We start from the raw sequence: 24,211 nt of genomic DNA, 5'->3' as shown, positions 1-24,211 counted from the left end.
TACTAAAGAGCGACATAATTATTTAAGTTGACTTAACTTAATTTAGTTATAATAAATGGGCTTAATTAATAAACTATATGTACATGTTTTCCATTTGCCCTTCCTGCATATATCCTATATGTACTAAAACAGTTCCAGTCAACTTTAAGATAAGGTTTTCATATAATGCATGCTTTACAAATCAGCTCAACACAATTACAATTGCACAGCAAACATATTGAATTACTTTATTAATCAATAGTGATTCGGGAAACATTAAAGAGCACTTTCTCCTGAAAGCCATGTAAAAAAAATAATCTTTATGGCAGTAAAAGATCTCAAACAGAGAGTAATGTAATGCTTGATTGGTCAATAGAAATCTAACTTTACACTATTTTAATAAACCAATTTTAATGCAGTCTGGGCTTCAATGCTACAGAGTGCTAAAGGTAAGTTCCCCTTCCCATAGACTTAGATTAATAACACTTCTGTCCCTGCATGCTGCGGAACTCCTAAAGCTTAAAATCATTGTATCATCATGCTTTAATATTAGTTAACATTTGTAGGAAAAATACAATTCATTCACGTTCATTAAACAGCAATTTTGTAGTGTGGTTTCAATTTTTCTTCCTCTTCTATCTGCAAAAGGCTTTCATAAACACCCACAAAAAGGAACAGAATAGAAGGAGGAGGACAAAAAGAGATCTGTTACAGTACACCGGCAGCAGGGTCCAGATCTGCTTTTGGCAGCTAACACATTGATTTCCTTTTTTGTGTGGGAGGATAGCATCCTGAGCTAAACAAAGACTTTTACACTAAAGATGCACACAGAGAGGTGTTCTCAAATATTCAGGGAGTGATATTTAGGGTACTATTGAGGGTATATGACGTCATCTTTGAGCTATTTTGACTGTAATGTTTTCTGCACTGCTCATGGAAAAGCTGTTTTAAGCACAACTATGTGTCACTGTGGTGTGATTTTGTCAAAACTATACAAGGATACTTAAATGTGTGAGTTTCCACAACTATGTCAGCCTCAAGTATCTGAATCAGTCATAAAAAAATGAAAGAAAGCTGTCGCAGCAGCTTTAAAATAGAAACACAGGTCAACCTCAGCCTGCACGTTAACTCTCTCAATTTTCTCAACTCAGTGATTGAGACATACTGTATGTAGTCACACACATTCCTACAGCAGCACAGGGAGTCAACTTAAGAGTTATCAGACGGGCGATCCCCAGCACAGTGTTTGAAGAAAGAAAAGTTCTGATGGAAGGAGAGGCTATCTGATTGTTCCCTGAGTTAGATATGAACATACGGCTCCTCCCTTTAAATCATTATTACAACATCATACAAAAACACAACTATGTTTAACTCCTCAAACACCGTATGTTCTTTTCTTATTCAATCAAAAGAGTCCAGTAATGATTTAAGATGAGAGAAAACAATAGAAGTGTCTGAAAAAGCAGCAATAGCATAACCATTAATATGTAACATGTTACATTTACAAAAGGCACACAAACCACAGGGATGCATCTATTGTTGAGATTTGTCTTCACAGGTCGGTGGTTTATCAGTACAGAGAAAATCTGGCCACACACAATTAGCCGGGTTGTAAGGTGCCTGTCTCAAACATTCAACAGCTTCTCGGTCACATTCGCATATCTGCCTTTTACATGTATCCTCCAGATCATCTGCAAACAAACATAGGTTTCATATTTAGTGACAAGTCCGAAACACAGACACTTCACATGACATAAGAATAATATGACAGAAGCTATGGTTTATGCCTGTTCTTATGTGAGTGTTTTTTTATGAACTGGAAGTATTGAAAATAAAAGGATTGATTGATTCAATTGATAATGAAATATTAATTTCTAATAAATAACAAAAGCTGATGTTGGGTATGTCAAGACTTTTTTGACTGGGGTAGTTAGAACAATGTATGCACACACATACATGAATGACAGGCATTTATACCCTTCTGTCTTCACTAGTCTGATCTTCTTTAAATCCTGGCAAGGGTTAGTAATCTTGTATAAATATATATAAAAATATATATATATATATATATATATATATATATATATATATATATATATATATATATATATGATCATATATATGCCTTAAAAAAGTAGAAAATCAAAGTGGCAACATTTAACTCTTGTAAAGCTCAATTCTTCAAGGACCTAAAAGATGTTTGTCCAAAGTCACAATTTAAAGCAAAGTCGTGCACACTGTCTAATTTTCAAAAAATTAATTTGTTGGTTTGTTGTTTAGGAACAGAAATGTAACAACAAAGGTGTTTTTGTTAGACAGATGGACTAAGTGCAACAGTGCGCTTGCAATTTTTTGATAGATTCCCCTCTTATGCACTCTTATGAAACAGATGAGTGAAGTATTTTTCCAAAAGAAAATGTGCTACATTAGAGTGCACAAAAACACAGCTGCCTATTGCAACACAGTCCAGATGGTGGATTTTAACATAAGTCCCATTTCTGATGAGGCAAATAACCAATTGTAGTTTAAGATTTTTGGGTCACACCCATAGACTGTATAAAATATGGACGTAGTATCCGTGACGTCACCCATCTGTTCCTCAGAGCTGTTTTGAAGCAAATCGACGGCGGCAGCCATATTGGTAATGCGGAACTCAACCAGGCAGAGTGTGACATAGTGTGAGCCTCTTAGCCAATGGCTGTGTGTTCCCGACCGGGAGTCACGTCAGTCATGTCCTTATTTGGGCAAAACTCGTAATCCTAATATCTTTTGAACCGTCACGTTAGAAAAAAATTCACTCCCCGTACAGTGTGTGCCATTAGAGAGATTAGCTTCATAGGGCCAAGCCGTTTTTTGAACCAGGCTGTAAACATGTTTATTAATGCTGCAAAGATCGTCTTTTTCCCATTCCTATCTATGTAGTTTCCGGTGTTTCTGCAGCCAGCCTCAAGCGGATTCTCGATGTATTGCAGTTTATAGCACTTCCGCATTGGCTTCATCGTTTGAGACCGGAGTTTGCCGCTTGGTCACACCAGAGGTGGCCAATCAGATTTCAAAGGGAACCCATGTTACTCCAGGCCAGCCCTTGGACACACCCCTGCTAAGTGTGTAAACATCATTAAAGAGTTACACATTTATTTAATGGGGGTTCAAATGCCATAGAATCTATGTCGTAAACATCCTGTCAACTCCTCCAATCAGCAGAGGACACACACACATACACAGTGTCACTTTTAGTTTTCTGCTGTTGGCATCTTATATACATGCAAAAATAAAAACCTCTTGCATCCTATGAAAATAACAAGCAATTAAATATTATGTATGCATGCATAAAAAAAAGAAAAAAGACATACCACACTCAGCTGTATGGTCCTTACACGTCCAGTGATATGGGTCTGTTTTGGTTTGGCAACCCTGACTCTCTGCTTCTCCATAACAGCAATCATGTTTGAAGCAACACCTACGGACAGACAGATTAATAACAACTTAAGTTTAAGGCTTAGCTTTGAACAGACTGGGGTTTATCGATCAGCTTATAGAGTGTCAAGTTTTGGTCCAGGCTATCATCAGGGGATTTCCTCAAAAAGAAACAGTGCCATATTTTTGGGCCTCACCAGTCTGCTTCGTCTTTGGGCGCACCTCGACCTCCCATTCCACAGTAGCATCCGTACATAGTGTAATCCAAAGCAGATTTTCCTGTGGTGCACTCGACAGCCTTCGCAAGCTCCATTAAACTTTTTTTTTTTCGCTGGGACTTGCGCGTTGCCACAGAAGCCACTGCAGAGAGACATGGACAACAAAGGAGATAGACACCATCAAGATGAATCTATACCCATGATCTTCTTTTATTTGTTGAGCTCTTTCCTCTAGTTTTTGTTGTGAGATTTGAGACATTGTCTAGTGTCCATGCTTATTAACAAAAAGGCCCTCTTTGCTGTAGCATATCATGTGTCTTTCTTTTTTTTTTCCCCACTCTTTGATCACTCACTTCTACACCGTTTCAGACACACCTAATGGAAGTAATCAGATTTAAAACCGGTAAGGCAGTTTATGCATGGCCTACATTAAAGTTATTACTCAGGTTTGCTTGATGTGCAAACAGTGATATGTTTGCTCTGTTATTGTGAGCTTTGTAGGCGTCAGTAATTGTACAGGAAAATAAAGGAACACTTATCAGTGTCATCTGATATTGTTTCACAGAAACACCCTCTAAAATGAAAGTTTTAACATCTCTCTTAAAGACTCACAAAATGTAACATCATGAGAAAACATTTGTTGTGATTTTTGCAATATAAATAAAGACTGATTGATTTAATAAGATTAAATGTTTTATTAGAGAACATTTTAGAGGGAAATGAGGCCAAACTTAAAAATAAAACAGGGTTCATTCATAAAATTAAACATGCAAAATGAGTTGCGTGTTTGCTCCCTCCACAGTGCGTACATATATACAAGCAGTTTCTCCTTAAGACAGCAGTAACCTAAGCTGACCTCCTCTGTGTCCTTAAAGCTACTCTTTCCCATTTCAGCAGTTTCCCCTCTATAAAAAAGTAAACAATCATCTTACCTGATAACAGCAGAAGTATCCAGTAAAATGCTGCCATGGCTCACAACACGAAGCTGAACTCCTGCACAGTGTGTCTCTCACCCTTACTCTCAGAGTGTAGCTTTGAGTGGAGAGCTTTTTTTTTAGAGGCTGATTGAGTTATCTCCTAAGCGTCACTGTTGGACTGAGGTAAATCCAGTGTTTTTCAACCTGTATGCCCCCTAGAGGAGAAGGGAGGTGCTTACTGCTTATTCCACTCTACAGATCTGGTGCTACAGGTTTAGTGCTGCTGGAATGTACTATGTGACCTGATGTGATCAGATCACATCCCATCCTACATGCTTTGTTTTTGTGTATACGTATTAGAAATATTGAAGCATATACAAGTAAACTCTTTGAGAGTACACCTCAGAAGGGCTGAGAAGATTTTAGAACCAATAAGACTTGAAATAGCACATTTTAGTTAAAGGACACATCTTGGTTCTGCCTCCTCAAATTCCCCAAATTCCCCCAGACTTGCAGATGATGGTAATTGAACTTCAACAATGCATTCTTGTGACCTGCATCCTACCCTCTGCTAAAAAACATGTCAGTGGGGTGAGTAGAACACACCCTCCCTCTATAAAACACTCCAGACATGCTGTAGCTATCAGTATTGTCAGTGTGATTCACCAAGCTGCACTCCAAGTGTCTCAGTAGAGATTGTTTATTTGACAAATTGCAGACCTGATTTGAAAATGTGCTCTATCATTGCATTTCATCTCTGTATTATGTTTCCTGGATGTCTATTTCCAGCTCCGCTCTGTTGTCATTCATAATGTGGTAACGTCAGGGCCTCTACATCAAAACAGACACTCGCTCTGGGTCCTGATAACCGAGGGCATGTTCAGTTTTTCATGATTCAGCTCCTCAGTGTTGCTCCTGCACACAGTGAGATAAGCGCCTCCTCCTGGCAGAGACACGTCCCTCCATCTCTGTGTATCTGATTCATTTCTGCTCAACCTGTTCATCGTCGTAACACATAGCCAGGAGACATTTTGGATCATATCATGCTGAACACACCTGACTAAAAAATGTGTCAGTGTCATCGTGAAGTCTGATTAAGTTCAAGGTGTATGATGAACTGAACTGAAAGCAAAATCTATCACAGTTTCTGTTTAATACTGGACATTACCTCCCAGACAGCTACAAGAGAAAAATGCAAAGAAAAATTGTGCATATAAAAGACAATATGCAAACGATTTAATTTGTATGGAATGATAAATACATTTCTTTAAAAACACATATATAATGAATATGGTCTGCTTCTCTTGCAGCTTATTTGAGATTTAATTCAGGAAAAGCTTGGTTTTGACTTGAGCAATATTTATTTGATATGGCAGTTTGTTAATACAAGCTACAAGAATTTCAGTACATAAATAAAAAAAAATCTTCTTTTTGGAAATACGATATCCAAACCTTTGCCAAAAATGTTATGTAATCCCAGCAAAGTAGTTGAACTGATGCAGTGTACAGATCTGTAAATATAGAGCCATCAAAATGTGGAATAATTTACCAGTTACCATAATTGAAGCACCCAGTAAGACCAGTTTTAAAAGACTGTTAAAGGAACACTTTAAAATTAACTATCACAATCAAGAATTTCAGTGAACACTTATGATTGATTTTAATTAAATATGATGTTATGTAATGTTTATTGATATTAATCCATGGGAACGTTGACATTACATCCCTTATGTGTATTCTTTGAAATGGTTGTGATATCCTCTGTTTTTGTATTTACTATTTGCAGCATTTTCTGTTTTTGTATTTCATGTTTATTTTGTATGTTATGTTTGTTGTATGTGGAAGATTAGCTGCTTCGTTAGTGGCAGCTAATGGGGATCTGAATAAAGGAATTTATGTAAAGGAATAAAGAAATAAAGGTTGCATGCATACCAAGTTCGGTTCTGCTACCAAATCAGACATGGGGAGACTGCAACGGACAGTCAGGACTGCAGACAGGATCATCGGCGTCCCCTGCCCTCCTTCCAGGACCTGTACTCCTCCAGGATGAGGAAAATCTTCACAGACCCCTCTCACCTGGGTCATCACCTCTTTGACCGGCTGCCCTCCGGCCGATGCTTCAGAGCTCTGGGCACCAGAACATCCCGGCACTGGAGCAGCTTCTTCCTTCAGGCCGTATCCCTCTTGAACAATCCTACTGTAAAACACTAAAGACTCCTGAGACAGATCACATAAATGTGCAATAGTTTGATTTCCGGTGCAATACCTCATAACCATATGCAATATTGTAATTTATTCCATAACATATTTTATTATTATATTCATCTACTCATGTGCACTCTGGCTTAGGCTAATTTAACTTGTTTCATGTATTTAAAGGTACTTCTATACCTTTCTGTGTACAGATAGTATTCTTATTCTTATTTAGAATTTTTGGATTGTGTTTAGGTTTATATATGTAGTGTCCTTACTGTCTTGTTGTGTCCTTACTGTCGTTTAGCTCATCTACACTGGCTGCCTGTTGATTTTAGGATTGATTTTAAGATGATTTTATTGACTTTTAAAGCACAACATGGACTTCCCCCTCCATATATCTCTGAGTTTTATCCCCCTACAAACCTGGTCGCAGTCTGAGATCCTCTGGCAGTGATCTGCTTGCTGTTGCATGATCTAGACTAAAAACAAAGGCGACAGAGCCTTTGCTGTCTGAGCCCCCTGACTGTGGAACAGCCTGCCAGAGGGAATCAGACTTGCAGAGTCATCCCTCAGTTTATTTCACTACTGAAGACACACTTTTATTGTAAAGCTTTTATTTTGTGAATGTATTTTAATCTTTAAAGTTTTACCTCTCTGCTTTTACTGTCAGTTTGCTTGTATTGCTTCTTTGCTTTTATTGTGTTTTTATTGTTCTTGTGAAGCACTTTGTTACCTGTATCGAAAAGTGCTATACAAATAAAGGTGTTATTATTATTATTATTATTATTATTATTATTATTATTATTATTATTATTATTATTATTATTATTATTATTATTATTATTATCATCATCTTTTGTTATGTTTGTGCTGTCATTCTCCAGCTGTAATATATATCAGTTTATATTGCTTCCTCTAGGGGGCAGCACCCCTCGGAGTCAATGTTCGTCCTACCCCAAATACAGCAGAAGAAGAGGTAACGGGCGGCCTTCATCGGTTACAGCTTGTCAAGTTATTTTAGCTTTAACGAAAAATCAGTTTCCCTCCTTTTAGGTTCCCGACGGAAGGTTTATTTGGAATACAGATCCATTCATGTAAGTATGAGCTGCCGCTAATATTTAATGCTTGTATGATATTAAGTAGGTCCCAGAATGGAGCTAAACATCAACTGCTCGCTATTGTTTGCGTTGGGGAACTAGTTCAACTCTGAAATGCCTCTGCTTTGTTAGAGTCCACTTCCTACAAACTTAGTGCGGTAACGTCACACAGCCGGTTTAGGCCGATGCGACTTCAGCACCGGAAGAAACTGTTGATTCTCACCCGTTTAAAAATGATAAGTGTGCAGGGAGCATTTATTCTATGAGAGCGACAGATTGCTAACCTTCGTAGCAAGTGATGGTTGCTAACAAGAAGTCTACAGTCGGCGGTTCCAAGCCGCGGTAACACACACACGTGCGCTAAAAGTCATGTGTCCATTATCGGACACGTCGGTTTTCATACTAAAAAAACTAAACTCTTCTCACGTTTTCTTTAAGAGACAGCTTTACGTTGTGAATTACACATGTGTTGTTTGAAGTTTCATACACGAAAATGTTGTCAATACATAATTCAAGTTGAGAATTGCTAAGTGAATGAATGCAGGCGGACCCCACTAAGGCTAACTTTCTGACTCATTATTATATGTGTTAGTGGTGCTGTAACACGAATATTGATTATCATTTTTTTTTAGCATGAAGTGTTGAAGAAGTAGCACAAATAATTATTGTTATAAGCCTTTGCTATCACCAGGTTAGACAGTCTATTCACGCGGTATTATCAGCAACTCTTCTAATAAAACAAGATTAAGAACCGAAAACGGTAAATGCCCTATTACCAACCGGTGTGACAGATATGGTTAATGTATTTGTTTCCTGTACCTCTCTGTGTAAAACCTATATTTGTAAACTAAGACGTTAAAATCATTGATAATAGAGCCATACAAAATATCATGTCCGATAATGGATGCTTTGAGATGCTTTGTAAAAGCAGTTTCCTGTACCATACAGTGCAACCTCTGTCGTCCACAGCTTCGTATTTGAGTGTTAAAAGTATTATTTAGTTTTTAATAAAAGTGAAACAACCTGTTTAGATGATTTTATCTGCGCGCGAGCTAACATGACCATTTAGCCCTTATTTCCGGAACAACGCTTGTGTCGTCATGACTCAATGCGGAAGCGATGAACCGGCAGAGAGAAGCTCTCAGTTACTTTCTGTAATAAAACTCCTGGCAGCACCGAGTGCGTCACTTGTCAGCCAGTGAGACAACTTTCAGATGGTGATTAATGCGAAGAAAGGAGTGTTTTCATGTGTCATTTGTTTGTGTCATTGTCTGTTTGTTTGTATTTTACCAGTTCCACAGGTCATTATAAAATTGAATATGTTGATTTCAGGTTTTGACTAAGGAGTGGACAATAAAACACGCAATCATGTCTGGAGCGTGTCAGGACAGAAGGAGTCGCTGGCAGGAGATTCAGAAAGGCCTACAGTTCATCCAGTAAGTGTCACAGCTTTGGTCACTGGTTGATAAAGTGGGGTAACTCATTATTACTGATGTAACTCACTAAACTCAAAGTACTTGGAGTGGAGTGTAACAGCCGTTGTAAGTAAAGTAAGTTAACTTTATCTAGTATAGCACCTTTCACAGACATGGTCACAAAGTGACACAAATGAATGATGCCCTGTAGCCTCACTCATCATAGCATCTTAGGAATACTTCAGGAGACAACTTAAACATCGGCTGGGATGTCTAATGATTTCTTGCCTGTATTCATGGACTGCGTTACAGGCTCTTTTTGATGATGAAGTTTAAGTTCCTCTATTGACATTGATGATTTGTCAGCTTTGTATTACGCGTTTGTTTCAGTTCAGCTGGATACAGTTCAGCTGATTACTGGCTTTGTAAAGGTTTATTATTGTTTTATTCGCTTCATTTTGACTCTGTATATGTGCACCAGTCAGACTAGCATTATGCCAACAAGCTTTATGAGTTGTCATGTGTCATGTTTTAGTGTTAGAAGAATGCATTCCAATCTTATCAGATGGGGTCTTTTTATTTGAAAAGGAAAAGTGAAACTTAAAGCACTACTTCGTCAATATGAAAGTAAAACCACTCTGCCATGGTGTGTGACATCAGTGTGTGCTAACCAAAAAGTTGTCATTTTTAAAAAGCCAGTATTTGATATAGACAGTGAGTGTTGTATACAGTATTCCACCCTTAACTCTGAAGACCAATAACTGAGGCCAGAAATGTGTCAGAAGGAGAAGCAGTGGTCCTAATCTAGATACACATGTGGTAAAGTGACTTTTAGCCCTTCTAGGTGTGTTCTAGACTCAGTTGTGTACAGCTCAGTATGATGCTCGTCTAGTGACACTGCTGTTTCGGTCATTAGTTTTCCTTTAATGAAATGTGATGACCCGCATTAAACCGAGACTCCCTCAGTGTGCAAAAGAAGAAAGACGACTTTAAATGCCAGACAGAAATAACAAGCAGGACGAAACAGCTTAACTGTGATTATTGCACAATTTCCCATCATGACATTTCGTGACACCAACCTTTAATTATACAGCCAGTTTTAGGCAAAACAAGTCATCTGCCCGGTTAAGCAATGCACCAAATGATTAAAAACTGTGGCTGAAATTAATCATCGGTGTTAGCACGCTGATGTGTTTCATACAGTTTGAGATTAATTTCTTTGCCTGGCTTTTAGAACTACAGTTGTACAATCTCATGCTGTCTGGTTTAAACTGCTGTTGTGTTGGAGTGGAATTGAACACGACGTAATGATAACAACAATATTAATAACGATGACAACAATAATAATAATCATCATAAAATATGAAAACAAATAATAAAAATAATAATAATGATTAAAAACAATAATAATACATTTGAAAAAAAACGACATAACAATAATGATAATTATAACAACAATAATAATGATTTGTTAAAAAAAAAAATAATAATATGAATACATTTGAAAAAAGCAAAAATATGAATACATAAAAAAAAATACATCACAATAATAACAATAATAATGTACTTAAAAAATAATAATAATAACAGTAATAATCAAAATAAAGGCTGTTTTTTAATCAACACAATTGGAAAGTTAAATGGAAAGAAAATAGTTAAAAGCCAAGTGTCCCACTTTCTTTAGAATGAGAGGTTGTTTACAGAGTGTAGCTTTTGCTGACCTGTTTGCATTCAGCAGCCGATCAAATCCACACCTTTTCAAAGTGATGCATATCCACCCACTGACACACACAAAACACACACACACCTTCCTGTTTTTAACTACAATGCAAATCAGAAAAAAATCATTATCTGAACTACTCTCGATTAGGTTCACATTTTAAAAAATTCAATGAAGATAAAAAAAAAAAAAGAAAGAAAAACAGTAGTTGCACTTGTGCTGTACTAATTAGCTCACTTGTTTTTGTTTTGCTGCCACATAAAAGCTTTACACCCGGAACTTCTTTTTGCTTTCAGATCAACCCTTCCATTTCCTGGAAGTCAAGATCAGTATGAGGTAAGCTGCATCTAAAACAGCTTTCCACCTTGTCACAACGCATGAGCTGCAGAGTCAAAGTGATCTGGGGATGGTGACTGGGTGGTGTGAAAAGCAGTCTCAGGGTTCTTCAACTCAGCGGCTCAATGCAGCGTTTTTTCACTGACTTTGGTTCGTTCAACTTTCAGGTGTTCATCAAGGATCTCGTGTGGAATCTGTTCGGCGAAGGAAACGACGTGTTCAAAGAAGGCGACTGGACGAAATCCATCGAGATGTACACCGAAGCCTTGAGTATAGCAGACTATGCTGACTCCGAAGAAATCTGTGTTCCAACAGGTTTACTGGAAAAGCTGTATGCAAATCGAGCTGCTGCCTACCTTAACATTGTTCCAGTGAGTATAGGTGACCGTCACACTTGGGACCCAACTGCTTTGAATTCCCTCTCCCTCTGGCTTCAGCAAATACTTTACATATGCAATTAAATTGTACCAGGAGAGGTCTTTTAAAAGTGCTGCTTGTTTTTTCATGATAAGTAGAGCTTAAACATTATTGAGAGTATTGGCAAAATGTATTTACAAATATTTTTTTAAGATGGGTCCTCTGCGTCTTGCCAAAGTAACCATCACTGTTTTCCTTAAAAACATTTTTTCTAATCACGTATTTAAGTTTGAGTTCGTCATAACCTACAAAAATAATAATGATACTATTCGTCCTTTTCATTTTACATGTCCTCTTCTGCACATTATCTCATCACTTTGCAGTTTTTCTAAGGTGTGACGATAATGCTGTTATTGGTTTCCCCTCTTAAAGTGACAGTGTCCTTATATCTGTTTCGAATGGTGACAATGCCTCTACACACTTTTCTCATGGCAGAAATTGTGACCTGCCTTGGTCAGATGTGAGAGTTGGCTTTTTAAGCCCCCAACCCCGATCAGATTTTTTTTATGTTGTCTCTGTTGATACCAGGAAGTAATCACAGGCTGTGCAGTTAGGCGAAGCCACAATGCTCAATCTGCTGCAGATTATGCTCAGTGACAGCTGATGTAAATGATTGCGTTGAGATCACAGGCTTGAATACCTGATCACTGATCAATTCAAAAAATTTACACATTTCTCTGATAACACCTCACCCATACCTTCCTCCACTCATCCAACATGTCTGTGATAAATCAGAAGCGACTTTGTTGTGTTCAAGCTTTTCAACCTCTGGGACGTGTTTTTATTTGTATTTCCAGGGACTGTATGACCAAGCATTAGAAGACTGTGAAAAAGCGCTCCAGCTGAACGAAGGGAACTACAAAGCACTGTACAGGAAAGCCAAATCCTTGAAAGAGATGGGGAGAAATCAAGAAGCCTATGAGGCTGTTGCCAAATGCTCTCTAGTCGTGCCTCAGGTAAAGTGTCATCTGTGTGTTTTGTGTTGCCTCACATTCATTCTAATGGATAGAGAGACATTTGAGTTTGAGTAGTTTTGATCAAAACTGATGTATGTCTCACTTTGTTTTAATCTGTACTCATTCGAATTACATCAGAGATGTCCCTTTAAGGTTAAGATAGGGATGAATGATAAGCTTTTTCAGCTCTGTTTTTTAGATATTACCGAGCCCCGATCTGATACATGTATGTGCCTGAATAAAAGAGCTGCACACCATTTAATAAAACAAGTTTGTTTACAAAATTAACTTAAGTTAAAAAAAACCCAACTAAACAATGTCTTAAGCTTATTCTATTCATCTTAGCCTAGCTACTAGTAATTCTGGTGCTGCCTAGAAAGAGTGACATCATTTAGTGGATTAAATATTGCACATCCCTAGCATTTACAAACATTTTATGACTGACATGTTATGACATTTATTAACTGTACAACGACCGGATACAAGGTTATATTTTATTTTGTTTTCATTATTTTATAATTTTCAAAACAAACTAGATCAAAATGAAAGGCTGACAGTGTATACAATTTACACACAAAGATACGTGAATTCACACCCTCCCCTAATCCCAGAAAATAAAAAATAGTAAATAAATAATTTAATTAAAAAACATAAAAATAATAATACTAGTAATAATCATTGTTTTAATAACAATACAATAATAATAATAGTAATAATAATAATATGCTTGTTTATGACATCACTGCCATCAATTATAAAAGATAACAATAATCATAATAATAACAGACCTGTAACTCAAAAAGACACATTATATAAGTATCACTGTAATAATATAGGATTAGCAAAAAAAACAAAAATAATTAGCAAATAGATTTAGGTGTTTAAATAAAGTGTTAATATGTGATATTTCCCCAGGACGCCAGTGTCACACAGCTGACACAGGACCTTGCCAAAATTTTGGGATTGAAAATCCGCAAAGCCTATGTAAGGAGTAAGGTATGTGTGTCTCAGGAACTGTTGTAACTCATTACCATACTGTATGCTTGATGAATGTAGTTTCCCCCTTTTTGAAATTTCTGAGTCATAAAGGTTAGAATTACATTTATAGAAAACATACCAAAAAGTTGTTGCTCGTACTTTGAGGCCTGTTTTTCTGTAGAATCATCAAAGTGAGACGATTTTAAGAGGTTGATGTTTTTTTATTCTCTTTAAACAGCCTGGCTTGAATGTTTTGAGAGGATCAAATTATCAAGATGCATCATGTGACAAGGTGAATAACAAGAATATTTGAATGTGGCTGTTCTCTCCTAAGAAGTTAGCCGATCAATGACTGTCTTCTGTTTTTTTTCTAGTCTTCTCATGGCTCATCTTCAGTTGAAGATATAGAAATTGGTAAGTGGAACAAATACCACAGTTTTGGTGCAGTGTTTGAGAATCACAGGACTAAATTCACTTCCCTTGATGTGTTTTTTAGAAGTGCCTCAGCGGACAGAGGACAGCAGTGTCGCTGCTCCAGTAGCTCCATCCCCGGTTCCAGTTCCAGCTCCAGCCGTAGTTCTCCCGCTTCTTAATGAAGCAGTGTTGGATGAAATTCCTGTCATCAGCAGTATCTCATCTGTGCCCGTCTCTGAGCCTCCGGGCTTCGAGTCCATTTCCCTTCCTGTGTCAGTACCATCATCTGTTTCTCTTCCTGTGCCCACATTTGTTAACGGGTGCAGGACCAGTAAACCTTGCACGATGCTGGAAACAAGTCAGGACTTTGATGCAGACATTATCGGGGACGACTTGGACGATCTACTGGACCAAGCTGGCCCTGAATCAGCCATGGTTAGTGAGCGGACATGACGAAGGTCCGGGTGGATGAATATAATGTAACAAGGTGTTGATATTCGAACAGGTGTGACTTTAATTTGTCTCTTCCTTCAGGTTATACCCACAGTGAAGGGGCCTCTTCCTTTGCCAACCAGTATCGCCTCGGGCAGCTCCATGTCCACTCCATTCCTGATGCCATCTCACATTAACTCTTTCCCCTTTGGCAGCACGCAGCAGTGCACCATCACACTGCCCGCACTGTATCACAAGTCAGGGACCAGTACTTATTTTGGCATGGACACTTTTGAGGCCCTCACACCCCCACTGGACTCCCTGGACAGTCTCAGTATAACAGACTATAAAACAGGTAAGCTGTTGAGTGGTGTGTTTGTTTTTTTTGTTCAAATGAATATCTTTAAAAAACTAATTTATGTTCATCTTCTCTACATAACTCAGATTTTGCTCCTAGTCCGTTCATGCCACAGGTAATCTTTGTTTTTGGGTATTTATTGGGAGTCTTAACTTGAGACAGTTTTATTCTAATCACATTTCTTTCTTTTTCAACAGATGAACAATATCGCCACACCTATGGGAATGGCTGTGGGGATGCCTGAAGTGAAGGGGCTGCCTCCTGCTGTGGATTTAGCAAAGAACCCCTTAGCTGAAACGCATGAGTTCAGACAGGCGTGCTCGATATGCTTCGTCAAAACTGGTGAGAAAGATTTTTTTGCAATCTGGCTGTAAGTGTGTCTGCAGTCTTTGAGGTTTGGCTTTGAGACCTTGTTGTTTTTCTTTGTGACTTCCACAGGGCCTGGTGTGTTGGATTATGCACTTCATACAGAGGAGCATAAATGCAAAAAGGATGCTTTACTGGGCAGACTGAAACATTCGACAGACAAATCATGGAAGCTCATACGGCCCAGACCGACAAAAACCCAATATGTTGGACCTTATTACATTTGTAAAGGTAACATTTGTTTGTGTTTACTTCTTCTTGCTTCGATATAGTTGCATTTATGGCTGACACTGTGACTTTTTTGAAGGTCAGTCGTCAGTATTGAAACAAGCGACTGATTGGATACTGAACTACAGATACTATTACTCTTTAAAATTCAAAACATGCTTTAAAAATATTAATTCAAGCCAAATTTTTTGTGTTGACTTTTTACATAGTTAGTGTTAATGTATGACTGATGATGTATTCTAATGTTTATGTTTATTTATTTGCACAATTAAAAGAAAATACACACAAAAAAAGAGCAAAGATAAATAATATACTGTGAAGGAAGAGGCAGAAAACTCAGAGAGCTTATTTGAAGCCTCCACCCAAATAGTTTTCTAATATAAAAAAAAATACTAAGTTGACACATAAAGACAATAGTTGATACTAAAAATAGAATAAAATAAGAATATACAAAATGAACAATTAATCTAAATAGTTATTACATCAACAGAAGTCAGAAGTACAAAATATGAATATGATGTGTATGGATACCTGTTTATGAATATGTGGTTGAGCAGGATGAGTATAATTAACAGTGGTTAAAAGTTTTTTAAACATCCTTTATAACATTTTAAAGAAACAGTTTTTTGCCACTTTGGAATTAATATTCCAGAATTTGCTGCCCCTGTAAAGTGTAGTACGTGATTACTATAGAGTTATGATAAGAGTTGATGTCTACACGACCGACATTGAATGCACCTTCACATTACAAATAAGCAAAGTCTGCTTTACACGTCCTGCAGGCAGCTCTTTACTTTGCAGCATTGAGAGTGAGATTCCCAGACTTTGTTGCATCACCATCCCCTCCTGAAAGTCTCTGTCATTGTCATTTTACTATAATTGCAGCTCGCTTCCTTGATGCTGTTTTGCATGCGCTATTCTTGGCAGAGATAGTCGGGATGTGAGATGGCTCAGCACTCAGTTTCAGGAAGTGATGTTATGTCTACTTACAGCATAAAAAACCCTCCACAATGAAATCACTGACTAAATATTGACAAGTAAATTCAACTGAGGCTAGTTTTGCTGACATCATGAACTAATGTTTGCACACCAGCTACACTAAGGTTACATTGTTCTGTTGTTCAATCTGGAATATCTTGTGTTGTTATATGGATTATCAGCTGAATTGGCCTGATTACATTTTCTGCTTTGCACCCCTACCTACCTTCAATTTATTTATATAGCGCCAAATCACAACAACGTTATCTCAAGACGCTTTACAAACAGCAGGTCTAGACCTTACTCTGTTATATTATTAACAAAGACCCAACATCAAGACAGGATAAGACTCTCTATCTCATCTTAATCCACCATGAGCAGAGCACTTTGCAGTATTTAGCAAGTTACTGGGGCAAGGACAAACTACCTTTTAACAGGCAGAAACCTCGAGCAGAACCAGACTCATGTTAGACAGCCATCTACCTCGACTGTGTTGGGATTGGAAAGAGGGGTAGAGGGAGATGCAAAAGAGAGGTGATAATTATGAAGACAGATGGTAGTAGGTTGTAGCAACTGGAGTCTTTCATGTCTGTAGCAGCAGGCAGACTATGGCAGCAATCCAGAGGACAGCAGTGAGGACAAACTTCCTTTAACAGGTAGAAACCTTGAGCAGAACCAGACTCATGTTAGAAAGACATCTGCCTCAGCTGAGTTAGGGTTGGAAAGAGGGATAGAGGAGATGAAGAGAGGGGTGATAGTGGTGAAATTGATCGTAGTAGTTGTAGCCTGTGACATGTTCATCGCAGCTGGAGTCTTGAATGACCCTTACTTCCTATTTACCTTAGATAAGTGGAATTTATGCACGGTAAATAGGTCACTTTTTTTGTGTGTTGCTTCACACTCAAGTTATTTCTGTATAACTTTTAACATGAAATGTCTCCTGTGCTGTTTCAGAGGTGGCTGTTGGAAAAGAGTGCCTGTACCCCGGACACTGCACATTTGCATACTGCCAGGAAGAGATTGATGTGTGGACTCTGGAGCGGAAAGGCTTTATCTCCAGAGAACTCCTTTTTGACCCTTACGGGCCAAACTCCAACGTCCGGTTGACTGTCCCCAAGATCTTACAGGAGCATCATGGGATTTTCATGTTTCTCTGTGGAGTGAGTAATTTGTTGACTTTGTCCCATGTTTGGAAGAATCATCTGCTGACTTGGTTACTAATGATTGTACACAAGTTTTATTCTGTCTATGGATGTTAACAATTAATGGATTATCGATTAATTGATTAAGAACTTACTCGAACACATTTTTTTGTTTCAATTTTCTATCATGTGCAACAAATGTCATGTGGTCTCATATGTTGTTTAGCTATCAGGGAGGTGTTTTACATTGAAAGCATGTTTTGATGTGAATCAGCTGACAAAGACCCGAGTGACAGGTCTCCACGAGTGCTTCTCTCCCGCCGGACTAATAATGACCCAGTTTCGCTCCTGGCTGACACCTGACCGCATTCACATGCTTATTTTTCTCAATAAGAATGAGTAGACAGAAAACTGGACACTGAGTCTGAAATATGATTCTGTTCAGTTCCCTTGTTGCAGTAAATCCACATGTTGTAGTCCAAGCCTTCACTTTTATGACTGTATGTCTGCTGAGATTACGAGCCTGCTCCACATGTTGATATTCAGTGTGTTTAACATTTTGAACACCTCAATACAATCCTTAGCTATTAAATACTGTCAGTTGTGGAGGAACATTTGATTCAAGGGAAAAAAAGCGTTTGGCATTGTTTTTGGCGGAAAGTGTTACTTTTTTTTTTAATGATTAATCGATTATTGATCGTTAACATTTCCCAAACATCGATCTAGGAAAATACTTGAAATTTACATCCCTTCTTTCTACATTAAAAAAATATATATAATGCAATTAAACACAGAATCACTGACAGGTTTGTGGTTGTCATTGGTGCTTGATTTTTGCAATAAATGTTATGTCTTTTTTTTATTTTTTTTTTAGCATTTTTAGGGAAGTTTTGAGTTATAGTTGTGGATATTATCTTGTTGTATGTAACAGGGGTAAGACTTTATTTTTAACTGTATATCTTTTTATTTTCAGGTTTGCTTTGACCACAAACCCAGAATAATCAGCAAAACCAACAAAGATGACCCCACACTCTGCTCTCATCCAGTGACAAAGCATGACTTTGAGGATCATAAGTAAGTTATATAACATTTAACCCCCCGTTTGGTATCTTCATTTGAGCTATCAGATCTTTCAGGGAACACCATTGTTGTCTTTTTTTGTCTCTCAGGTGCCTGGTTCACATTTTGAAGGAGAACACAGTTCGCTATTCCAAAATCCGACCGTTGGGTCCTCACTGCCAGCTGGATCTCTGCCGGCATGAAGTCCGCTACGGCTGCGTAAGAGAAGACGACTGCTTCTATGCACACAGCCTCATCGAGCTGAAGGTGTGGATGATGCAACATGAGCAAGGTGAGGCTGCTTTTGAAAATACTCTCTCATATGGCCGCATGATGAAGCCAAATGTCTTCTTTAACACAGGATGAGAATTTGCAATGAAATCATTACAAAAGTCTGGATTTACAGAAATAATGATTTATTTGATGAAAATGCACAATGCTGTCTCACTAAGCGTGTGTACATGTAACCTTTGGATGAATGCTTATGTGCAATAACCACACGTCCATGCTATTAGATGAAGCTCTGCTAGCTCCTAGCCACCTCTAGTTAATTTTTGTCAATTAAGGGATGAAAAAAAAAGAATTTGTTGCAAACATATGTACTCTGTAAAACATAAACGGCACATAGACATTCAATTGTGAGCGATGACTAATATGCACTCTTAATCTCAATGTATCTGTAAATGTATTGCACTAAATATTAGTATCGCAATAGCACTCCACATATTTTTCTCATACTGAGGCCTACTCCTTTACAATAGACAGTGTTAGAATACAGTTCCTTTATACAGTCAATCTTTGTTTTCGCCACTAGTGTACAAAAGAAACATTTCAACTGCTTGAGTTGCATTAAATTGTCTTCCTCAACTAAACTTTATTTAGTGCTTCACAAAATAACAGACAGAAAACAACAGCAATGGTAAAAATCAATACAGTAAAATTAATAAAATAAGTAAGAGTGGAAAGAAAAGTTAAAATAAGGAAGTGTTAACGTTAAAGATCAGATGAATACAAGAAATAAATAGATAAATAAATAATTAACTAAGATAAATAAATGTTAAAGCATTGATATAAATAATAATGCAGTCCAGGGCTAAAAATAAATTACTCCAAATTAAAAGCTAGATTAAAAGGTAAGTCTTGAGTTTACTTTTAAAAACACCCAGAGAGCTCGCCGTTCTGATGTCCAGAGGCAGAGAGTTCCATAGCTTAGGGGCGTAAAAACTGAAAGCTCTCTGGCCGGTGCTTGTGTGAGACACACGAGGAACATTTAAAAAGGAAAGCAATCGAGGACCTCGGTGATTGGGCTGGAACATAAAATGACAGGAGATCAGTGATGTATGGAGGAGCAGGGCTGTTAAGAGCTGCAAAAACAAGTAAAATAATTCTAAAAGGAACAGGGAGTCAGTGCAGAGTTTTTAGAAGAAGAGTTATGTGATCACTTTTCTTTTTTCGTGTTAAAACTCTGGCAGCAGTGTTCTGAACTCTTCCCCCGCTTCTCCATCATGTAGGTATCACCCATGAAGCAATCGTCCAAGAGGCAAAGATGTTTTGGAATGCAACCGCTTCATTGCAGGGAGCTCAGGTAAGACCGACGTAATGACTCTGATGCTTCAAATTTGTAGCTTGCTGCTAAACAGGATTAATAATGTATACATGTTATTTTGTACTTTCAAATGTGATTTGTTTAAACACAAAGTGTTGATCTGTGCAACATTTTTTTTTTTTTAAATCTTGAAGCTGTTCCTCTTTTCTTTCGTGTGAAGCAAAGATTTTAACCACCAGCTCTTCCATTTCCCAGCAGCTGACAAGTGTGCAAAGGAGGTTTGGCCCTCCAACTCTGAAGATGATGTTTGTTTGCGGCCAGTGCTGGAGGAACGGCCAACTAAGCGAAGCTGACAAAACAAGAAGTATTGCTCTGCCAAGGCAAGACACACGTAAGTATCAGGCAGCCTGGAAGACTAGAATGAAGACTGGTGGGGAATTGAGTGAAAATAAGCATCAGTACAAACTGAACACATGCCTTCTGTTCTGTCACAGGTGGGCGAAAGACAGGCGGGTGGTGCTTGTAAGTTCCCACGAAAGGAAAAAGTGGACGACAGTAAGACCGCTTCCAACCAAAAAACCCATCCCGTCTCAATTTGAGGTAAGGTTTGTTTTGTCCTCTGCGTGTCTGATTGAAATAACTTCCCAGCATGATCAACAATTCTGTGTTCATCCTCAGATCTGCATGCATGTGACAGCTGGCAAGAAGTGTCAGTACATCGGGAATTGCACCTTTGCTCACAGCGTTGAAGAAAGAGACCTTTGGACCTACATGAAGGAAAACAACAGTGAGTACTGTCAAGGAGACAGGCGTTATTTGTCATATTGGATTAGTCAAATATAATTAGTATGCAATGCTACTGATGTAATCACACACAATGCCCCCCTCCCCCCCCCCCATTTAGTTCCAGATATGGATCAGCTTTATGAGCAGTGGCTGCAGTCTCAGAAGCCTGGCTGGGGCGACGAGAGCTCCAATAACTCCGTGAGGGAGAACGGCAAACAGATCCACATGCCAACGGACTACGCCGAGGAAGTGGTGAGTTCAAAGATCAGAACGTGGGACATCATGCATTTGTTTGGTGATAAACACAAGGTTTGTTTTAGGGCTGTGTGATTTAATGATTTCAAAAACATTGGGTGTAAACGGATGACTCAAATGTCTCATCATTGCACACTCTTGGCTGCAATAACAAGCTTTTGGCTTCATGAAAAGGACACGCCCACTTCCCACTTTTTAAGCTGCTGTAGAGAAAATGAGAGTTGAACCGGAGGTCATTAAAGAGATGATAGAGAGGGACTTCTATTGTCCTGAAATGAGGAAACTGTTAACATTAAATGGTAACTTGATATCATATGTATGCAAGTGGTAGCTCAGCTAGCAGCCCCCTCACTGGACTGGACAAAGTTTGTCTTAAGGCATAGACTGTATAAATAATGGACATAGTATCTGATGTCACCCATCTATTTCTGAAGCGATGTTTGGGGGCCAATCGGTGGCGGCAGCCATATTGGAAATGTTGAACTCAACATTATTTCTATCGAGCTAGTGTGAGGTAAAGAGGCGGGCTTTGAGCTTCCTCGCCAACAGCCACAGTGTTCTGGCCTGTCAATCAAGTCAGCTGTGCCTCTTATAATGGACAACTCATAATCTTAATATGTACGAAATTGAAAATTTTTAATTGTAAACACAATAAAAAACAAAAAGTCCATATTGGCAGGCTAATCTTCTCCGTCTGGTTGCATCACAACGACGTGTGCTAACAGGGCTAGCAAAAGACGTGATGCGAGACTGCCTGTTATCTTTCTCCATTGTTTTCTCCTTGTGCTTTAAGCATCAATCTAGTATTTCTATGGTATGCAAGTTTAACACCACATATCTTGCACTGCACATTAACGTCATCCTTTTTTTCGAAGTACTTCCAGACATCACTTTTTTTAAACCGACATGTTGCAGATGGTTCTGTATTTGTTGGACTTTTGCTTACCGTGGAATAATATGTTCCTAGAGAGTTGCCGTAGCTGTCGTAAAACAGTAGTTTTTGCTGAAATCTGGCTCGATGTGTACTAAAGCTGAAGTCATACGTGTATATCCCAGTAATTATTTTCCTACCTAGTATATTCAGTTAGGTGAAAACAAAAAGCACCGTCACACATGTAACGCTGTATGAGTTCAAGATATGTTGCCAGGTGCGCGAGTAACAAAATGCTACCAGAATAATGGGGTCAATGGCGAGTACCCGAGTACTCAATTATTCGTACCCATCCCTATTTTGAATGTGTGTGTATGTGGTCTCCGGTACTTCCAGAGCCAGCCTCAAGTGGACACTCAATGAAGTGCAGTTTTTAACACTTCCACAGTTTTTAACACTTGGCTTCAATTCTCGCTTGTCTTAAAAGGCACTACTTTTAAAAGATGGCCCGGAATATAAGGACAGACCTCAGAAGCCAGTTTTGTTCCAATTCAAAAACTTGTGAAGAATTATCAATCAAACTAAACTAAGCTATTCTGAGCAGCAGCTCAGCTGGCAGCCTCTTGATATGACCTTTCTTTAACTGGATTTAATGAACAGGTCTGTCATTTTTGTAGTTTAATTAATGTTTGGTGTTTAAGGCCTCACTTATCATCAGGAAACTCCTTAACTATCTCGTTATACACTGGGAATAAATATTGATGTTTATAATATGGAAGAAATGATCTAAAGCACATGTTTTTGCCACGTTGCAGAGCGTAGGTGCTGTATAAAAAAAAAGAAGGGACAATTCAAATGAATTTACTTTCCATTTAATACAACTCCACCCTTTAGATACTGCAAGTGTCTCAAGGATTAAAATAATCTTGTTTAGATATACTCACTTTGCTTGGTGATTAATCTGAATAATTTAGAAACAGATTGTTCTTAGTTGTTTGTGGTTGTGTTTTCACAGGCTGGAAATCACTGTTGGCTGTGTGGTAAAAACTGCAACAGTGAGAAGCAGTGGCAGCAGCATATCACTTCAGAAAAGCACAAAGACCGAGTGTTTAACTCTGAGGACGATCAGAACTGCTGGCAGTATCGGTTTCCCACGGGCACTTTCAGAGTTTGTGAGAGGTAAGATCTCCAGCTGCCTCAAAGTGTACGTCTCGGCCTGATTCCAGTTTGTTTCTGATGGTTCTACGTTTGATCTTGTGTTCTGACAGGTTCCTCAAAGGCACGTGCACAGAGGACGAGTCGTGTAAACTGGCACACGGGGAGCAGGAACTAAAAGAGTGGTTGGAGCGCAGGGAATTCCTTTTGATGAAACTTGCCAAAGCCAGAAAAGACCATCTTATAGCACCGAATGACAATGACTTTGGAAAATACAGTTTTCTCCTTAAAGACATTGCATAAGTCATGTGACGGCAATATTCATGCTCTCCTGCAGATAATGCAGTATTCAAACAGTGTTGAGTCAGGTGATCCTTGGAAGGGCCTCTGAAGTGCACAGGAAATAGCCTGATCCTGGCATGGTTTTAAAGAGGGGGTTCAGGACCGGCCCTCTGATTGGTGGCTGGTTTACTTTGATCAGAGCTACAGGAGTGTTATCGCTAACGGCAAAAACTGAGTGTGAGACACTCAAAGCTTTTTGCTTTGCACCATCGAGACGAATATCTGAGATTGTTGGTGATAAACAGCATGTTCAACCATCTTCAGAGACATGTTCAGATACTCACATTTGACCTAGACAAATAATTTCTTTTCATAAGCAGTTTGTATGTTAATAAACTTTACCCTTCAATAAGTTTTAAGTATGGCATACTTAAATTGAGAGTTGAGTTCACATTCTCACTTTTTCATTTATCCAGTAGTGTTACCAGTGTAGTGGGCACCACACCAAATAAAGCCTCTTTTTTAATCTGTGTTTTAACTCCTTGTGTTTGATTCATAATACTGTAAGTCAATATTCTCACTACTGCATTAAAGCTAGATTTGGTAGTAACGGAAAACTAGCTTGAATTTGAATGTAGCATTTCCTGAGGACTCCGCCTCCCCCCTCCCCTCGGAGCTCCTCCAAAACGACGC

The 24,211-nt window shown here is 38.4% G+C and overlaps 2 protein-coding genes across 3 annotated transcripts; one reads left to right on the top strand and one right to left on the bottom strand.

Moving 5' to 3' along the window:
* Positions 1–252: 252 nt before the first annotated feature.
* Positions 253–6,770, bottom strand: LOC117832135 (phospholipase A2-like). 2 transcript variants are annotated; one of them, XM_034711123.1, is made up of 5 exons: positions 6,464–6,770; positions 4,547–4,746; positions 3,594–3,756; positions 3,333–3,439; positions 253–1,670 (listed from the first exon to the last, which is right to left on the bottom strand). In XM_034711123.1, exons 2-5 carry the CDS (start codon positions 4,581–4,583, stop codon positions 1,513–1,515), a joined length of 465 nt encoding a protein of 154 aa, XP_034567014.1. In that variant the 5' UTR covers positions 4,584–4,746; positions 6,464–6,770; the 3' UTR covers positions 253–1,512. The 2 variants fall into 2 exon arrangements, with proteins under 2 accessions (XP_034567014.1, XP_034567013.1); XM_034711122.1 differs by lacking the exon at positions 6,464–6,770 and having other exon boundaries at positions 4,547–5,631.
* Positions 6,771–7,659: 889 nt separating this feature from the next.
* On the top strand, positions 7,660–24,050 carry zc3h7a (zinc finger CCCH-type containing 7A). The gene is given in 25 exon segments (XM_034711121.1): positions 7,660–7,703; positions 7,781–7,821; positions 9,157–9,260; positions 11,256–11,295; positions 11,463–11,666; positions 12,510–12,668; positions 13,584–13,664; positions 13,885–13,938; positions 14,021–14,060; positions 14,143–14,495; positions 14,595–14,847; positions 14,937–14,965; positions 15,048–15,192; positions 15,289–15,447; positions 17,377–17,582; positions 18,538–18,638; positions 18,734–18,915; positions 20,135–20,208; positions 20,425–20,521; positions 20,524–20,560; positions 20,664–20,769; positions 20,848–20,956; positions 21,074–21,207; positions 23,097–23,260; positions 23,350–24,050. Coding segments are annotated over 23 exon segments (2,985 nt in total). The 5' UTR covers positions 7,660–7,703; positions 7,781–7,821; positions 9,157–9,192; the 3' UTR covers positions 23,540–24,050.
* Positions 24,051–24,211: the final 161 nt, after the last annotated feature.

The sequence above is a fragment of the Notolabrus celidotus genome, chromosome 20, assembly GCF_009762535.1.
Source record: "Notolabrus celidotus isolate fNotCel1 chromosome 20, fNotCel1.pri, whole genome shotgun sequence".
In the NCBI taxonomy this organism is placed as follows: domain Eukaryota; kingdom Metazoa; phylum Chordata; class Actinopteri; order Labriformes; family Labridae; genus Notolabrus; species Notolabrus celidotus.
This window is presented reverse-complemented; position numbering and strand designations above follow the sequence as displayed.

Bases quoted from the DNA above. Each gene is read 5' to 3' on its own strand.
- LOC117832135 (XM_034711123.1), bottom strand. From the start codon at position 4,583: ATGGCAGCATTTTACTGGATACTTCTGCTGTTATCAG. The intron at 3,757-4,546 runs GTAAGATGATTG...GTCTCTCTGCAG, and splicing joins GATACTTCTGCTGTTATCAG to TGGCTTCTGTGGCAACGCGC. The intron at 1,671-3,332 runs GTATGTCTTTTT...GTTTGTTTGCAG, and splicing joins GGACCATACAGCTGAGTGTG to ATGATCTGGAGGATACATGT.